Raw genomic sequence first — 16,698 nt, 5'->3', positions numbered from 1 at the left:
ATGATTTTTTTCTGTAATGTGATCGCTAGTCAAAATGTCCCCTCATACACATCAAAGAAGGCCAAGACAAAGTAGCTGAACAGATTTTTTTTTTTTTCATATTTTTGTTATTAGATTTCTAATAAAACACAGTATACAGAACAGTTGCAAACAAGCACAAATTGCATCTTATTTACAGCAACTATATATATATATATATATATAATATATATATATAAATGTATGTATATATATATATATATATATATATATTTATATATATATTATATATATTATATATAGATATATATATACATATATTTATATATATATATATATATATATAGATATATATATACATATATTTATAGATATATATATACATATATATATATATATATATATATATACACACACATATACATATATATATATATATATATATATATATATAAAATATTTATATATAGATATTTATATATTACCTTCCACAACAGTTTGGTAGCCAGAATGTAATTAGAACATAGAAACCCAGAGGCTTTTTTCCTTTAACCTTTGCAATCAAACACATTGATCTCAAATATACATATTTTACAAATATCTTAAAAAATGGCTTCAGATTTTGTTACTTAACTGTAATGATAGTTCTCAACAGTTTCCTTTTCTCCCAATGTTAACTTCAGCATCAAGAGATTATTACTTAAACCAAAGTCTTTAGCATTTTATTGCCACAGTTAGTCAATGGCAATAAAAACATGTCCAAATGAGAAATAGCCATTAAGAAACAAGGTTTTTACAGTATTACAGATAAGCTAGTTTAAAAGGGCATGTTGGCCATACTGCCAGGCCCATAGCCCAATGGGCTGTCCAGTGACATGCTCCGTTGTCTAAGACTCTGGGGGCCCATCATGCCAGACTGTGAATGTGGAGGTCCCATCATAGGTCCCTGAGGGGACATGAGAGCGCCCTGCTGGCCAAAGTGCTCCCCAGGGAGAGCCATGCCCCGCTGCTTAGCCTGCATCATCATCAGATTCTGCTGGGCCATAAGATTATGAGGGTGCTGCTGTGGAGACAGCATGCCACGGGGAGGGTGGGACGGGTGTTGTAAGAGGTTATTGGCCATCATGGCCTGCTGTTGCTGATGGTGGTGTTGTTGCTGGAGCTGCTGTTGAGGAGACATGCCTGTCCTGCCCATCATGTGCCCTGGGTGGCATATGGGCCCCATCCCACCTCCTGATCCCATGCCCCTGGAGCCAATCTGAGGCATGCCCATTCCTGGGCGCATCCCACAATGTGAGTGTGAGGGGTGTAGGGGCAGCTGTTGCTCAGCCATCATGTTCTGTAGGTTAGCAATATGGGGGTTGGAGGAGGGGACGCTGCTATGGGGAGGCCCAGACGAGGAGAGCTGTTTGAGCAGTTGAGCAGAAGAAGCCTGTGGAGGCGGTTGGCCCTGGTGAGGATTTTGCTGTGGCTGGGACATGGCTTCACTCTTGGGGAAGTACTGTAGGGTGCTGCTGGGCTTGTCCGCGGGAATGATACGGGAAAGATCAAACTCAGGAATGCCTGTATGTGTGGGCCTAATGACCTCACTTAGGTCTGGACCATCACCCATGGGCATGGATGGAAAAGAGTCTGGTTGGTGAGGAGGCCGCTGGTGAGACATGCCTTTACTTAGAAGATGCATCTGTTGGGGCGATAAGACCTCATCAGGACGCTGGGGGTACTGTTGCCCCATACCACCAATAGGGGAGTGAAGGGGTCCCTGCATACGAGGGAATCCTCCCATCTGGTTTTGGGGGTGCATTGGGGAAACATTACAGGGCCCTATTCCATCTGGAGGTCCACCTCCCATTATTGCTGAGGTCATTCCTGGTATTCCCATAGGGTTTGGGGATGGGAGCATAGGTCCAGAGGGATCATGGGATAGCTGTGGGCCTCCTTGGAGAGCCATTCCCATTGGACTTTGCGGACCACTGTGAGGTCCCATTGAACCCTGCGAGGAGAGGAGCATCTGTGTAGACTGGTGATTTCCCATGTTGCCAACTGAAAAAGAGATTACATGTAATGATTTTAATGAATAACTTCTCTATTAAACAAAGAAAGCAATTGTAAAGGCAAAATAATATAATGGGCATTGATCTGAAGGAGAATAAACTCATTTTTATATTATCACTTCCATGGTGCATTGAGTTCTGGATTCTAAAACAGGTGATCAAATGTAAAATCTGTACCTGACATGTTGATTCCAGGTAGGAGGGGTCTATCGGGTAGCATCTCATCATCCGATGTGGCAATTGTCTTGATGGCGTCATGGTAGAGCGGAGTGGAGCTAGGCATGGCATACTTTGACATCTGAGACATTATAAGGGATAGAGGATTCTGGGAGGGAGGGGCATCTGGTGAGGATGTGAAAGGCATGCTAGGATTGATAGAGTTGGTAGGCTGACTGATGGGCGTTGAGTTGGAACTCCTAGGTGGCAGGGACATACCTAATGTAAACAAAAAATGGTGGAAGACATGTAAATCATGTAAAAAGCAAGAATATGCACAAAATTCATTTTCATATTTATATGAATGAACAAAGAAAATAAATGTGTGCACACTAAAATTGCAGCTCCAACAAGTTTTCCCAAAGAGATTTACCAAACAGCGCACCTTTTAAAGAATTCAAAGTTCATGTTTTTTATTTCAAGGTGTTATTTCTTTGTCACATGACTCTGTGTGTGTTTCTGATCAATTGTCACACGACTCTGTGTGTGTTTCCAATCTTTGTTATCACATGTGCTTACAAAGAATTGAGTCTCACTCCACAAGGGTATTGTGCCCGATGAAGATCTGACTGGTCGAAAAGTTGCACTGTTTGGTAAACTTTTGGAGTTGCAATTTCAGTGTGCGGACATCTATTTTCTTTGTTCATTCATTGTTATTTTGTTGTCTTGCACCTGAGCCCAATTTGGTTTTAGATGTGCACACCATTTTTGTATATTTGATTCATATTCCTAAGAACATTTTTACCTGTATCAGTGGAACTGCTGCCTCCATTGCCTGCGACCTTGACACTAGGAGGCCCTCCAGGGCTAGGCATAGCAGTCTTGGGTGAGGCAGTCCAGCCAGGTGAAGCGACAGGCATGGTCGGAGATTTAAGGTGTCCAGGGGAGCCAGATGGTGAGCGAAGACCAAGAGAAGGACCTATTACCTGGGGGGACTTGATAGAGGTGGAAGAGGGTGTTCCAGCCCCAGAGGCTGCTGGTAGAGGAGGGTGAGATGGACCACTCTGTGGTAACTGGCTGGGTGATTTCAGGCCTGCTGCAGAGGGTGAAGGCATGAGGGGTGATGGCTCCTGGCTAAGAGAAGGCGATTTAAGCTGGTGAGATGGTGGTATAGCTGGGGAACCCATTGGGTTAACACTAATGGGCAGGTCAGGAGGGTGTCGAGCACCAAGGTCTGTACCCCTTGAGCCAGAGTTTATGGGAATGTGACTAAGTCTTGAGGTGCTGCTCATGTGGGGAGGACCTGGCTGATCTGGTCCAAACATATCAGAGCCTGGCTGCTGCATGTATGAGCCATCACCTTGACTACCAGGAAAGGAGCTCTGATTGGGGAACTGAAGAGGTCCATCTGGCCCAGGGATCATTCCTTTGTTAGAACTACCCCGGCCATTCTGTGAAGCCCTAATGCGGGAAATGTCTTCAGGGTTCAACATCTCTCCAAGCCGTCCGCCAATTCCAGGACCTCCCCTCAGCTTCTGAGCCAGCAACTGCTGCTGCTGTGGATTCATATTCATGCCCATACTCATATTGAGGTTACCCCCTAATGGAGAGTCAACTATGTCTCTCATTGTGGGGCCACCATCACTGCCTACTCCACCAATAGGAGAGCCCATTATAGTCCGAGAACCAGGAAAGTCCATTGGATCACCACGGGAGGGTGGGCCTCCACCCATTCCAGGATTGGGGAAGCCTGGTCCCCCAGAGTTATCTATCATCCTAGGGCCTCCAATCCCTGCCTGCTGCTGCTGTCTGGATATTTGCTGCATGTCTAATCTATGGAGTCTGCGGAACATCTCTTCCCGTGTTATAGGGCGATCCAAATCACCTTGAAAGTGCTGGGGAGGTCCCCCAGGCCCCCCTGGAGGATAGCACCCATGAAATGGGCCTCCACCACCCATGTTTGGAGGCATTTCCTCTAACCAGCCCATGCCTGGCCTTGGAGGTCTTTGAGGCCCCAACCCCTCCATACCTAGAACTCCTCCAGGGCTTTCTGGGTAACCCCCACCACTTGACGGACCTCGCATCTGTCCAAGAAACCTTGGCCCTCGAGGACCTTCCTGGTGCATGTCCATTATTCGTGAATTCCCTCCCATTCCTCCCCCAACCATTGGCCCTGGCCCCCACTGTTGATCACCAGGCTTACTGTGATATGGTGGTGGGGGGCCTCTCATCAGCATTGGAGGTCCCCCAGGCATGCCCATTTCTGGGATCATGCGGAAATGCTGGGGATGTTGGTGGGGGTTCATCTCGTGTTGCCGCCTTTTCTCCTGGTAGTACTCCTCTTGTAGCTTCCTCCAAGCTAGCTGCTCTGGTGTTACACTCTCATGTCCAAGAAGGGGCCCCATGTCTAACCCTGAGGGTGAGGAGAGGTGGTGGGAATGTGGTGGCATACCATGGTGTGGGCCCATCAGCGAGTCATCCAATCCAGGCCCACCAAGATTTTGTGTCTGTGAGATGATGGACTGTAATGGCTCCTCATATTTTTTCATTCCACTGACATGAGGCATACCAGCATTGTTGCTATGGCAATTACCAGCATTCCCCCCACCATTCTCACCATCTTCCAAACCCCTACCCCCATCATTACTATTATTGTTGTTGATATTAGTGCCATTAGGATTGCCATTAGGACCTCTTGGTTCTTCATGGCCAGCACCGGCTCCACTACGGAGAAGCAACCTCTCAATGTCTCGAAGAGTCTGCAAAGAGCGTTCACGATGTTCCAGCTGCTCCTTAGAGAGGCCATCTGTGTTTCCTGACCCTCCAAGTTGGCCCAGCTCACTCTGACGGTGTGCAGATAATGCAGAGGGACTTGAGGAAGGAGACACACCTGCACCATGGTGGGGAATTGTACCTGGCCTGTCCACTCCTTCTGTTCCTGAAACCCCTACAGACTGTGGGCCTGAACTTCCTGGGCCCAGTGAATGAACTGCAGAGCGGCTGTTGCTGCTTGATGTTCCTCCTCCTCGGTGGGTTTGGGCTGGCTCACTGTCTGGATGGCCTGTGGAAGAAGGAGTAGTGGTGCCAGGAAGATGTCCTCCCACAACTGCACCAACGGAAGCTGGCCGGGGCGTACCACTTTGGGATTTGGGTGTGCCAATGGGTGGACTATGACTAGAGCTGATCTGCTCTGTTAGGTTGGAGAGTTTTCCAACACTAGTAGACTGCTCATTCAAATACAAAAAAAAAAAAAAAAAAAAAAAAAAAGAAAAGAAAAAAGAAAAAGAGAGAAAGACAGAGGTGGGGGTGCTGTTAATGTTAATTAGTCTCAGCTCAATAAATCACAAAAGACTACTGTTTCATATCAAAACAGAAACAGGAACAAAGATGAGCATTGTGATTTAAATAGCCATTTAAACAAATGCAATGTCTCACACCATGCAGCACCTGCAAGTGTGGATATTATGATACATTTTTTCCACTCTACTTGGTATTTTAAGAGCATTTACATATGGATCATGATTACAAACATAAACACACCCATATAGCTTAAACATTTTATAATCTAACATAAAAATATGCAGGCATGTATGTACACTATATGTCTATATATAAAGACAGACCTGGTCCAGCTTAGTACGAGGGACATTCTGCTGATGATACAAGAGGATGGAGTCTGTATGGCCATGCATCACTGCCTCTGCAGCACTGCAGAAAATAAAAATAGCTTGTTGAACAACAAAATAAGTATGAACATTTTTCTAATATTTTCATAGTTTTCTATTCAGTCGTGACAATGGCTTGTAAAAGCACACTCCTACATCTATCACAAGAGTGTGGTGAAAATGGTCTGCTATGTTAATATATGCATAAAAGTCAACTCCTTTGTTGTGGCTTTCTCAAACATTTCCGGCTTAAACATGGCAATATAGGGTAAATGTCCCATTTGTTTATTTGAAAATCAGGCTGTGAAGCTGCAGAGTCTATTGGGACAGAAACAAAGCGGTCATACTGACCTGTTGGCTAGGCTGGTGGTGAAGACATACACTACTTGCTGAGGGGGTCGAGGATGCAGATCTGTGCGAATACTGGGTCCATGGCCAGACCCTAGTCCTGGACCTCCTGGATCACTAACATGGCCTGTGGCAGATGAAACAGAGTGGCCCTGACTAGGACACATCACATGCTCACCTGTGCAAGTGTTGCAAAAGAAAGAGAAGGATAGAAGAAAGATAAAAAAAAAAAAAAAAAAGTGAATGAGTGAAAAAATATTTGTAATGACAACTGATCTAGTTACATACGGTATTTAAACATTTTACATAGGTCACCTGATGTCATATGGCAGTGTTTTATTGACAAAAAAAAATGTCACATTACAAACACTGATAGCAGTCATTCATATGACAAATAATTAACTCAACAAACATAATGTCACTTGTGAATGTACGTGCCCAACTATCTATTTAAGAGAAGGTAAGAAGCAATAATAATTCTTATTTATGAAATAAATATGAATTATTTAAATATTAATAATAAATAAATATCAGAATATTGTCTGATACAAGTGATTTTGTAGCACTTTTTTATATTTAAAAAATAAGATTATAGCTCTGGCTGTTTAGGTGAAATAGGATGGTGAGGGTGATTGATAATTGTTACACAATCTGAAAAGTTTGAGAATCATTGGCTTATTATATCAGTATCTTGTACGCTTTATGCATTCAATATGCATCTATTAATTAGTATTACCACTCATACAGTCTACTCTTACAAACAGAGATGTTTGTTTATTACCCAAAAAAAAAAAAAAAAAAAAACATATTCCGGAAAACCACAAGGAGGAGCTAAATCCCACAGAAAACTTCCCAGAGATTCAGTTCCATTATAAACGTCTAGTAGCTAAGCATTTACGTCATGAATTTATGTGGGCAGATATGAAACACTGAAGATTTGTACAAAATAGGCCATGTTCTGTCACATGAAAGTCACATTAAAGGAATGGAAATTAGTCGTAAATTTGTGAACAAGTTACAGCACACAAAATATTAGCGAACTTTGATTCATCCTAATGTCTTTAAAATTCTGATATGACTCAGGCAAGGTCAAGGTTACAGACCTGTGCATTTTTCTTAAAGGGCAACACCGAGTATGTTATTGGTGTTGTGTTGCCCTTGTGCAGGTAATGTTTCATGACACACCTTCAGTCACGTGTCTATACACAGATAAGGGAAGCTGAGCTTACTTCACAAGAGGGGACAATAGCTCTGAAAGCTCAATATCATACCTTTCATGCTATTACAGGGCAAGTTCACATTGTAATGTCAACATTACACTTTTACATTTATAATATTTCAATTGCTTTGTCAGATACAAATGGCATTATAAGGTGTAGTTGATAAATATCTTAAAAAACATACTAAATATATAAATATAATATAAATATAACTTTGGAAATGTGGGTAAACCCAATGATGTAGAAAAATATAACATATAATAGCACATTATAGGGGTTTGTTGTCATTTAAATAACTATATGCCAATTGTGGCAGTCGTGAGCAGAACTTTTAAGTGATATTTCACCCAAAAATGAAAATTCTGTCATCATTTGCTTCAAACCCACACAAAAAGATATTTAGGCATTACGTTTCACAGCCTTAGTTACCATTCATTTTCATTGCATCTTTTTTCCATACTGTACAATGAAAGTAAATGGTGATTGAGGCTGTCAAAGATTGAGCAAGTCTTCATACAGTATGCCTCTTTCACAGCTTTTCTTTGTTGAGAAGCTGTTTGGCTAAATCTCATGAGACCTGAGAGGAACATGTCCTGGTCGTATTTCACCCCAAAATCAAAAGAAAAAAAGCTAACACTTTATTTTACAGTGTCCTTGTTACACATGTTGCATGTAGTTACTATAGTAATAACTATAGGGAAGGAGGGGGTCCTGCACCTTTAAGCGTAAGTAAAGTGCCTTTTCAATCGTATTGTGGTGCCCCCCGGAATGACCGCAACAAAGGCACTGAGTTGTTTAATGTCTGTTGCAATGTTTTTCTCTGGGTAAAATAATTAAACACTAGCTAAAACAAAATTAAATCTGTACAAAATACAAAAAAAGGACTGCCCAGGGCCAGTGAGGCCACATTTTTAAGCCTTGGGAATTTAAATATTCAAGCACAAGACATGAAAGAGAACTCAATTCTACTCACTGTGTGAGAAGTTTTGTGTGCGCACACATCCAAAGCGCGCACCTGGAAAGCCGTGTTTTAGACAGCGCGCAAATATTGAATCAAGTTCTTATTCACTTCTTCTAATTCACACAAAATCATATCAAAATGCCCGTATTGGCGAGTATCCTTGTAAACATAGTTGGTTGTCTTAATGGAGCGTAAACAGCTGAGAAATAAAACGCTTGTGTACCAGTATACTGGATCAGTGCAGCTCTTAAAGTGACAGCAGCCTAATATTCCTGCTGCGCTGCTGTCTTAGTGATAATCAAACAACAAAAGACAAAAAATTGCTCACTACTCTTGACTAAATAACTTTTGTAAGGATTAATGTATATTTAATTTATAGAATGAAGAATATATTTTATATGATGACTATTTCTGTACTTTTGTTCTGTTGTATTTATGAATTTATGGTGGCCTGTTGAATGTTAAATGGATCCATTCCATGGAATTCAATAGAAATTATTTGATGATGTAGCAATAAACTAGCTAGTATGCATGTGTTTTTGAACTTTGCTAATTTAAAACATGATCAAAACACTAATCTATTTTAATGACAATCTATTTTAATCTATTTTAATAAAGTTCAAATAAAAGACAGTGATTAAAGAGAGTGATAAAATATTGCAATCGGCGAATAGTTGTGTTAAAATAGGTATTGTCCAAAAAAATAATAATTTTTATATATATATATATATATATATATATATATATATATATAACCTAATCCTAACCCTATAGTAAGTACTGTACACGTAGTTAATTAACATTAACACTTAGTACTTAATGTATAATTGCACTGTAACAAGGACAGTAAAATAAAGTATAACCGAAAAGAAATTATATTTTGCTTAAAATAATGTGCATTTTTATGACAATTAAACTCCTTCACACCACCTTAATTCTCATTATCGTAATGCAGTGGAGGTTTTGTACACTCTGACACATTAAAACCTACAGTGCTGACAATACACACAAGAACCAATTAAGTGGTAACACTTTACAACAAGGTTCATTAGTTAACAATAGTTAACCACTTTAATAAAAATGAACTAATAATGAAGTGCACTTCTACAGCATTTATTAAACTTCGTTAATGTTAATTTCATCATTTACTAACAAATGAACCTTATTGTAAAGTGTTACCAATTAAGTTTAGATGTCAGCATAGATAAACTCATCATGTTCTGATTCTCGCATCTTTGATATGATGCATTATGCGCTGCTGCATTTTATATACAACTCTGGTTACACTTTATTTTAAGGTGTCCTTGTTACAGTGTAATTACACATTTAAGTACTGAATAATATTAATTAACAACATGTACTTACTTTTTTCCTTCCAGTGTGTTTTTAGAGCATTAAAAACGGTAGTGTCATTCATAACCGTTACTAGGGCTGTTTTTATTTCTGTTTTTTGTCTTCAAATGGCTCTTTCCCAGCTTTATTCTTAATAGCAGGTAGCACACAGTGTGCAGGGCGCACACACACTCCAGGCTTGTGGTCACCAACTGACAGATGCACAGCCATGCTCGCAGACACAAACACACGCAGTTTAATGTGAGGTGTTGCAGTGGAAAAGGAATGACTGTTATAACATCCGACAGTTGGCAAAGATCTAAAAGATGTGCATTTATACAAGTAGTCATGTAATTTTTCTTGTGAAATACATTATAAATGCATTTATCAGTTTATTTAAATTGAAAAAGCATTCTTACTTCACTCTGTCAGCCTTAATGCAGCAGCATTAAAGGGATAGTTCACCCAAAAATTTAAATTTGATGTTTATCTGCTTACCCCCAGGGCATCCAAGATGTAGGTGACTTTGTTTCTTTAGTAGAACACAAATGATGATTTTTAACTCCAACCGTTGCGGTCAGTCAGTCGTATAATGCATGGCAATGGGAACTCCATCTATAAGAGTCAAAAAAACATGCACAGACAAATCCAAATTAAACCCTACAGCTCGTGACGACACATTGATGTCCTAAGACACGAAACGATCAGTTTGTGTGAGAAACCGAACAGTATTTATATAATTTTTTACCTCTATTACACCACTATGTCCAACTGCCTTGAGCATCAGGTTGGTGAGGTCTAAAAACGCGCTCTGATGACGGAAGTCATCTTTCGTGTGTATATGTCAATGAGTGCGAGCGATCACTTCCGGCATCAGAGTGCATTTAGACCTCACACGCCGGATGGAGTGCGTGCGCTCAAGGCAGTTGGACATAGTATTAGAGGTAAAAAATGATATAAATACTGTTCGGTTTCTCGCACAAACCGATTGTTTCGTGTCTTAAGACGTCAATGTGTCGTCACGAGCCGCAGGGTTTTATTTGGATTTGTCTGTGCATGTTTTTTTTTACTCTTATAGATGGAGTTCCCATTGACAAGCATTATACGACTGACAGACCGCAACGGTTGGAGTGAAAAATCATCATTTGTGTTCTATTGAAGAAACAAAGTCACCTACATCTTGGATGCCCTGGAGTTAAGCAGATAAACATCAAATTTTCATTTTTGGGTGAACTATCCCTTTAACTAGTTTTCTGATGCCAATGTAATATAACACAAAGTATAGTGTTAAATTTATATTATAGACCCGCTGTGGTGAAAATCAAGTTTTTAAATGTTGTTTATATGTCTATAATAATCAAGGAACTTTGCTGCCGTACCATGGCTGCAGCAGGCGCAATGATATTACGCAGCATCTCTCACAAATGTCTCCACGGTTGCAAGGCACGCACCCTGTGCAAGCAGGGGGTCACAGGCGCTGCGTAATATCATTGCGCCTGCTGCAGCCATGGTACGGCAGCAAAGTTCCTTGATTATTACGCCGAAATGACAATATAGTTCCTAGTCATATCGGCCTAGAAAATCGCAACTTTTAATTTTCCGTCGGTCTTAGTACACGATGTAACTACAGAAGAGTCAAGTTTTAAATAGGAAAAATATTGAAACTCTTTGGTAATTTTTTTAACGAGACGCTAACGGTCTAATAAGATTCAATGAACTATGCTAAGCTATGCTAAAAGTGGTACCGCCAGACCCGGAGATCGGCTGAATGGATTCGAAAACGGTAAAACTCAACTGTTTAACTCTAGGGGAGTTGGAAAATGAGCCTATTTTCAAAAAAAGTGGAGTGTTCCTTTAAAGACACTTAATATAAAGTGAGACCAATAACTTTGCTATATTTGCAATGTTGATAACTGTAGAAACGCGTCATCACAGTCTGTGAAAAGGGCCCATTTTTGTGCTAAATAAACAACATTGATTTCATTAATGTAATTGAGTTCAATCTTCTGTTATGTTTTTTCAAACTCTGAAATGTATATGTGAGCTGAATTACAAAATTTAGCCTTTTTTCCCCACTGAATCAACAGGACTGCGTGTTTTTATGACGACGTCAACCAGACATTTATGTAAACAGTCTACAGGAAGAAACATTCATTAAGGTTTATAAGACAGTGTTTATGTACAGGTAGAGCCTGGCAGTACTGTGTGTGTGTGTGCGTGTGTGTGGGTGTACTCACGGTGTGTGGCAGAAAGCGGTTTCTCATCCTCTTCCTCAGTTTCGGCCCCTGAACACCATTCATCACCACTGTACGGCTGCTTTCTCTCCAGCACACACCGGCGTTTGCTGCGCATCACGCCCTCTACTGGACACCATTGAGAAAAAACACACAAGGCACAACAACGTAAACATGCTTCAAATCAATTAGACATGTTTATATATGACAATACCGTTTCTATCCACATTGCTATAAGCAAACACCCACAAACTGCACATTTAAAACTGATAGTATTGTCACATACTCCAGACACAGAGCACTCCAGAAATGTTTTGGCATTTAAGTGGTATGAGAGGACACAAGGCCTCCAAAGCCTTGAAACATCCCCTAACCTTGAATACCAGACGCGGTGAGGGAGAAAACAGGGGAGAGAGAGTGTGAAAACGAGAGGAAGAGAGCACACAGTTAGGTTGTGGTGTCCTCGTCCTGCGCATGCCGTGTTGGCGATGGGCAGAGATAAAGAGCTGACCTTTTCTGCATCCTCTTTTGTTCCCAGCAGACATCAGTTTACGTAAATGAGTGAGTCAGCTCTCTCTCTCTCTCTCTCTGGTCTACTTTCTCTTTAATCATTGGTCCTTTCCAGGTGTGGCAGTCGAGTGGTCTGAAGTGGCTGACTTGCATTTCATTTGAATGTCTTTCTGTTTGCTTTTCTACCGGGTGAACAATATTTACTTAGAAAGAGAGAGGAAATTCTCCCTGTTAAACAGCTGGATAGTGATGGAAAGGATCTCGCCACCACATTTCTGATCCGCTCCACTCTTTCTCCACAACCAAGAGTATTATGGTTAAAACTATACTGTAACTGAACTAAGACTAGAAGCAAGCACTCATATTTTTATTAATAAATTCCATGACTTGACAGTTTTAAATTAAATAATTTTTATTTTAAATATTTTATATTATTTTAAGATATTTTAAAATATAAGTATATTTTAAATGTTATTAAAATATTTAATATTATTATAAAAATATAAAATATATTAATATTATTTTAAACATTTTAGTAAAATGATGATTTTTTTAATCAAAACACTAATTGAAATAAAAATAAATTATATTTTCAAAACTATAAGTTATTTGTCAAATTATTTTAAGATATTTTAAAATATTATTTATATTATATATATATTATTTAAAAATATCAAATATATATTATTTTAAACATTTCAGTAAAATGACATTTTTAATCAAAGCAATAATTGAAATAAAATTAATTATAATTTCAAAACTATTATTATTTTCAAATATATTATTTTAAACATTTCAGTAAATAAATTAAATAATTTTTATTTTAAATATTTTAAATTATTTTAAGATATTTTAAAATATAAGTATTTATATTTTAAATGTTATTTAAATATTTAATATTATTAAAAAATATCAAATATATATTATTTTAAACATTTCAGTAAATTACATTTTGCAATCAAAACCCTAATTAAAATTAAAATAAATGATATTTTCAAAACTATAAAATTATTTTTTAACTATTTTAAGATTTTTTAAAAATATTATTATTTATATTATTTATATTTTAAATGTTATTAAAATATTTAATATTGTTTCAGTAAAATGACTTAATCAAAACACAAACTGAAATAAAAATAAATGATATTTTCAAACCTATAATAACCCATCTTCTACCTTCCATGCGGTTATAAAGCCAAACAGGTGTGAGTGTTTGTGTGAAAGCGTGAGAGTGTGTATTCACACACAAAGGTGCTTCAGTGCTATTACAGGAAGCCCAGATGACTCAGTTTCTCAAAATCACACTATTGCCCCGTTATTTCCCCTGATCGCTCTCTCTAATACACACACACAACATACACAAAGCACTGGGCAAATGGAAATAAAATAAGAATCGCACAATGAACCAAACAAAAAGAAACTGCACACACACACACACACACACACACACACACACACACACACACACAGAGTAAAAAGAAAAACACGCCTCCGCAGTCCAGGAAGAGAAGACCTGTTATTGCTTTTTATATTGGGCAGAAGCTGTTTGGGTGATTCTTACGAGACCTGTCAGGAACATGCTTTGCTCGTATTCCCCACCCCATGCTTTGCACTAATTCTCCATCTTGTCCGCTGTCACACATTTAAATCTACCGCGCCGTCAGGTTTATGCGCTGTCAGCCTAGACAGAGAGTCAACAATGCCAAAGAGCTCAGCATGAGTTGATTCTCTTGCATCTTTGTTATGAGTGACACATGATGTGGCATAAAAACCGGTTAACAAGGAATGACATTGCACAACATTTTAGCGGTAGTGGCATTCATAAGTGTTACTAGGGCAACCAGAAGTAGAAACAGAGTAGCGTCCAATCAGTACAGCAACTACTGACATGCAGCGAGTCATTGGTGAATTTTCATTTTGGTGAATGATTCCTTTTATGATGGTCCTGGTGAAGCAGTTACACTTTTTTATATTTATTAATTTATTAATTTATTTTGGGATATTGTAAACCATTTTTAATTTTTTAATAATTTAAATATATAATGCATTTTTATTTTTGCAACAATAAAATGGAATGTAGACCTACTGATAAAAAGTGCATTCACTAATTATCATTATTTTCATTTTTTATTATTTAACAAAAAAAGTGCTTTTTTTTTTTTCAATAGAATGTGTGGCCAATTAATTGGTGATCACTTTTATTTTATTTTATTTTTATCTAATTTTCATTACTGTAAAGTGAAGAATATATATATAATATAGTGATAGTGATAACAGCCAATCACATTACTTTCCGGTGTTGCACGAATGCAACTGGCTAGTGACTGCTCTAGGGTGTTTGCATAAAGCGATCTGATTGGGTGACGTCAAATCTTCAACTTCTGCCGCTTGCAATGCGAGTGAAGCGGCGCGACGGAACCCACAATTCAGTTCGGCAACGCATGACGTCACCCATTCAAAGTAAATGAAAAGTCGCCCCGTGTGAATGCAGCGTTACAGTTACGTCCAAAACGTAGTAATCAGATTACAGTTACATTTTGAAAAAAGGGGGAATACTATCAGGATTACAATGGTTTAATTTAAAACTAAATAAATCATTATTTTGCCATAATAACACCATATTAAGCGCTGCTTGATTATACAGTATTTCCTGGTTCTGTTGCCAGTGATGACTCACGTGAGCCACCCGCTGGTGCATGCGCAAATAACATCCGGCTACGATCTCCTCAGATGCAGACTGAATCACTGCTGCTAGTTGAAACGATGCTAAACGGGGAAAAACGTTTTCAATTAATGGAAATTTCGCCGCTATTTTGTTTTCAAAGAAGAAAATGCAAACAACATGGTTGTACAGTGCAAACTCCGCCTTCCAGCTACGAAAACACTTTCTTTAACAAAGGACTAAAACAATAATCTGTAATACCATACTGTAGCCACTAGATGTGTGTGTGTGTGTATATATATATATATATATATATTAATATTATTCAGGGCTATGTATTCCTAGGATATGGAAATGAGACATGATTGCTTAGTTTTAATTGGTTTTAAAAGAAACCAAAATCCTAAACATTAAAATTAAAGCAGAACAAACATGAACAGAAATGTTTGATCCAAGCTTGTTCAGTTTTGTTATGATCTGATGTCACTTTTATATTTTTATGCTCTAAATAACAACAATGTAATAATATTGCAATAGATAATTTATCAGAATTTTAAAATATTTCTATTGTTGAGACCCATTCAAAAGTATGGAACGTATAACATTTAAAAACTTGCAGAAATTGAGAAGAAATAATTAAAATTAAATTTAAAAATGCAATTTATTTACAGTAAAGTTGACCCCTTTCTTTCTTTCTTTATATATGTGACCTTGAAGTAATCCAAAAGTAATCAGATTACATTACTTTTATATTGTGGTACTTGGATTATGTTACTGAATAATTGTTTATGAAGTAATTTGTAACTGTAACGGAATACATTTTTAAAGTAACCCTCCCAAGCCTTTATATATATATATATATATATATATATATATATATATATAAAATTTAAAATTGTAGTATTTTTGCACTGCCTTTTTATGATTTTAATTTAAAAAATGCACTGTACATTTGTACTTTAATTCAACAAAAATAATTGCATTACAATAATTAAAATGTAATGAGAATCACCATTAAGTATAGTGTGAATTACAGAAAAAAACAAAAACAAAACAAAAAAAAACAGACTTTTTAAAGTAATGACAATTTGAGGGGAAACTGCTTAATTGTCTTGAAAATAATGTCACAATGGAAAAAAAAAAAAAAAAAAAAACATCTCAATGCTCTTAAAATTGTCTTTGGCAAAATATAATTTCGCATTTTCTGCTTTCGCTTTGGTGTGAAACATGTTTTTGGCAGAATCACCAAACCACATAAGGGAACTGTGTGTGTGTGTGTGTGTGTGTGTGTGTGTGTGTGTGTGTGTGTGTGTTGTGTGTGTTTGTGTGTATGTATGTATGTGCACTAGGAGACCTGTTGACATTCAGGAACTTGTTGCATAGTCTCCCTCCCCCTCAGTCTCTCCACCCCGCTCTATTCTACTTCCTGTCTGTGTGCAGTGTCTTTCTCTTCCCCCGCTTAATTAGTGAGTGACACACAACAGGACGACCAACAGGAAAACACAAGCACTTGTGTGCACACGTATTGCGTGCTGTTTCAGGAGCATAACATCTGACATGATACACGTATAAGCATA

At 38.2% G+C, this 16,698-nt stretch overlaps 1 protein-coding gene across 3 annotated transcripts in view; it reads right to left on the bottom strand.

Annotated features, from left to right (window-relative positions):
• Positions 1-434: 434 nt before the first annotated feature.
• bcl9l (bcl9 like) overlaps positions 435-16,698 on the bottom strand; it is a 59,750-nt gene continuing 43,486 nt past the window's right edge. For 2 of the 3 annotated variants that reach the window (XM_051870358.1, XM_051870360.1), the window contains exons 4-9: positions 11,953-12,078; positions 6,206-6,380; positions 5,813-5,897; positions 2,995-5,413; positions 2,211-2,468; positions 435-2,022 (exon numbers count right to left, since the gene is read on the bottom strand). In XM_051870358.1, the coding sequence (XP_051726318.1) occupies positions 797-2,022; positions 2,211-2,468; positions 2,995-5,413; positions 5,813-5,897; positions 6,206-6,380; positions 11,953-12,078 (4,289 nt within the window). In that variant the 3' untranslated portion in view covers positions 435-796. The remainder of the gene's footprint in view (positions 2,023-2,210; positions 2,469-2,994; positions 5,414-5,812; positions 5,898-6,205; positions 6,381-11,952; positions 12,079-16,698) is intronic. The other variant, XM_051870361.1, reaches the window with a different exon arrangement.

This window comes from Ctenopharyngodon idella, chromosome 18 (genome assembly GCF_019924925.1).
Source record: "Ctenopharyngodon idella isolate HZGC_01 chromosome 18, HZGC01, whole genome shotgun sequence".
Lineage (NCBI taxonomy): Eukaryota > Metazoa > Chordata > Actinopteri > Cypriniformes > Xenocyprididae > Ctenopharyngodon > Ctenopharyngodon idella.
This window is presented reverse-complemented; position numbering and strand designations above follow the sequence as displayed.